The 2,660-nt window shown below is 34.0% G+C and overlaps 1 protein-coding gene across 1 annotated transcript in view; it reads left to right on the top strand.

The window, feature by feature from the left end:
• Positions 1-1,548: 1,548 nt before the first annotated feature.
• LOC107059732 (uncharacterized) overlaps positions 1,549-2,660 on the top strand; it is a 1,939-nt gene continuing 827 nt past the window's right edge. Inside the window, exons 1-2 of the mRNA XM_015306544.1 lie at positions 1,549-1,571; positions 1,626-1,947. Of these exons, the coding sequence (XP_015162030.1) occupies positions 1,549-1,571; positions 1,626-1,947 (345 nt within the window). The remainder of the gene's footprint in view (positions 1,572-1,625; positions 1,948-2,660) is intronic.

Here is a 2,660-nt window from a genome sequence, read left to right as displayed (position 1 = left end):
AATTTTAGTCAAAAATGCCCACTGTTTGTAATTAAGCTTATAAGGTGTGAAGTCATGTTACTGTCCAGATTGTAGTTTGCTTTCAAAGTTGTTGCCTATTTCTCTTTTCTGATCATCTCGGCATGTTGTTCTGCTTGTATTTTCAATCTATTTAAGTCTTTGAAGTTTGGCCTTGTTAAAAGATTTGATATTGGTATAAGTATGTGTATGTTCTTGTTGAGTTAAATAAAGTGTCACAGGTCAATCTTTGTTGGCCTTATTGTTCAATTCATAAAAGATTAGATGTAAACAATTAGGAAGTCACTGAATTTTGTTTCAGCAGTTATTAAAGTAGTATATGTTTGCTTTTGTTTTATTTGATAGCTACTAGTTATCCTTTCGTTCCTTAAACTCGTCTCTTGTTTATTTATTATACTTAATAGCTACTAAGCTATTAAGTATACAATAGAGTAACTTCTTTTTAGATTTGGCGAAATAGCTTGGCCTAATCAGAGGATCTGGTTGATATTCACTGGAAGTAAGTCTTACTCTTTATTTTTACCCCTGATTTAGCTCAAAATTTAACTATCGAGGTATTTACTTTACTGAATGTAATTAGGAAGATGCTTGTTGTCATTGTGTCCAATGTGCTTAAGCAAATTTAGTTTCTTTATATGTGTTTTGTTATTTGTATGCTTGTACTACTAGTTCCTTATTTATAAAAGAAAGTATAGTTTATACTCTAAAGTAAGCTGGCTGGACTTAGAATGCTTTATTATTCTGTAAGTTGACTGGAATTAAAATTCTTCAGCAAGGAATTTTTTTTTAGGTAAGCTTTTTTCCAGCTTTCCTAGTGAAAAATTTCAGTTTCAGCTCCTCATTTCTTTAATTCACAGGCACAGGAGATCAAATTCCAATTGTTGTGAAAGTTACTGAATGAATCTATTTCATTCTAATTCAACAAGGTGGTACCACAACTGTTGAAACATCAGCTCAAAGTACCACCCCAACTATCTCTGAGACACCTCCAGTTACACCAAATCAGAGCAGTCCCATAGGTCAGGGTCTATCTACTCAGAGCATCCCAACAGGTTGTAGTATTCCAATTGCTAAGGGTGATCTATATACTTAAAGCAACTCAAGAGGTCATACAAACACAGTTGATACTGATTCTAGTAGTAACCACTCACGGACCCTTATTTTTATAAGTTCTGCAGGGTTAGTCCACTCTTTTGCTTTTATCCTCATAACCTGTTTATACTTAAGTGTAGTTAATATTGGTAGTCTTTGAATCCACAAGTTCGAGTAAACAAATTATAATTTAAGGTTCCCTGTTAAGCAATGCTAATTGATGGATCTGAAAAATCAGCAGCCTACTATAATCTGAGTATTCTTTTTGTTAGCAATCACATATATATTGTCTGATTATAATAAAACTCCAAATAATATCTTCTAATTTACGCAGGTTGGAACCTTCTATAATATGCTCTAGTTTCATAACCAAGTCTTTCAGAAATGATGTTGATCCCAATTGAATAAATTGCAAAAGTGTTTCAAAAGATGTAAAAGATGGTTATTTTGGAGAATTTAAGGTATTACTTTTCATTGTAGATAAGTTTGGAAAGTGTATTCATACTTATAGATAGGATATTGATATATTACTTTCAAAATTTATTTCAGAAAAAATTCTATTGGGATGTTTCTATTAGTGAAAGTGAAGTGAAGAGACACTGGTTGGTCAAGGCCGCTATAAAATACAGAAATTTTATTTCTAAAATAAAAGGGGGAGGAGTTAGGCCAGGTTTTGTACCTGAGCATGTTTGGGAAAGATGGACACAACTTTGGGGAAGTAATGAGTCCAAGAAAAAGTCAGAAACAAATGCAAAGAATCGTCGTGGCGGCCGTGAAGTTGCTACTGGGACTCACACAGGTGGCTCGATCTCAATTGGACAGCATCGCAAGAAACTTGTAAGTATATATTTCATAAATTATATAAGTAACATCTTTAGGTTGTCTCATATATACACTTGTATCTAAATACACATTATGCAATCGATATTTTTGTATCTAAAAATTTGATATTTCTTTTGTAAAGGCTATTCAAAAGGGTCGAGATCCAACACCAAGCGAGTTACATTTACACGTCCATACGCATGGTCATGATGGTAAATCTTTTGTTGGCGAACGCTCTCGAATTGTCCATGTAAGTCCAAAACTTTGAAACCTATCAGAATATATACATGTCATTTCTTATTAGAAGGGAAAACTTGGCTGAAAATGAACAGTAATTTAGTTTCATGGTTGGATATTGTTATCTTGCTGCTCAAGTGATGTGTGGACTGTTTACTTCTTGATCTATTCTCATACAGCATGATATTATGTGGGTCTGTCTGTATTTTGTTTTGACATTGGATAAGTAGCTCCCATCGATCGCTGTTGTGTTTGTAGTTCCACATCACTGAAAGTTTCTTTGTTTAGACATGACAATAAATTTTTCAGGAAGCCAACTACATTGTTATAGTTTTCAGGAAGCCAACTACACTGTTATATTTTTTTATAGGTATGGCTCGAGGCAGAGGTCGTGGGAAGTCCTTTGGTAGGAGTAGTCTTGCTATTCATGTAAGCATGCCAACTATTCCGATGCCCACTACAGTTTCTCCTCAACAAGGTGGTACCACAAC

Source organism: Solanum tuberosum, unplaced genomic scaffold, assembly GCF_000226075.1.
Source record: "Solanum tuberosum cultivar DM 1-3 516 R44 unplaced genomic scaffold, SolTub_3.0 scf00037, whole genome shotgun sequence".
Classification (NCBI taxonomy): Eukaryota; Viridiplantae; Streptophyta; class Magnoliopsida; order Solanales; family Solanaceae; genus Solanum; species Solanum tuberosum.
Note: the sequence above shows the minus strand (reverse complement) of the source record. Positions and strands in the feature narration are given on the sequence as shown.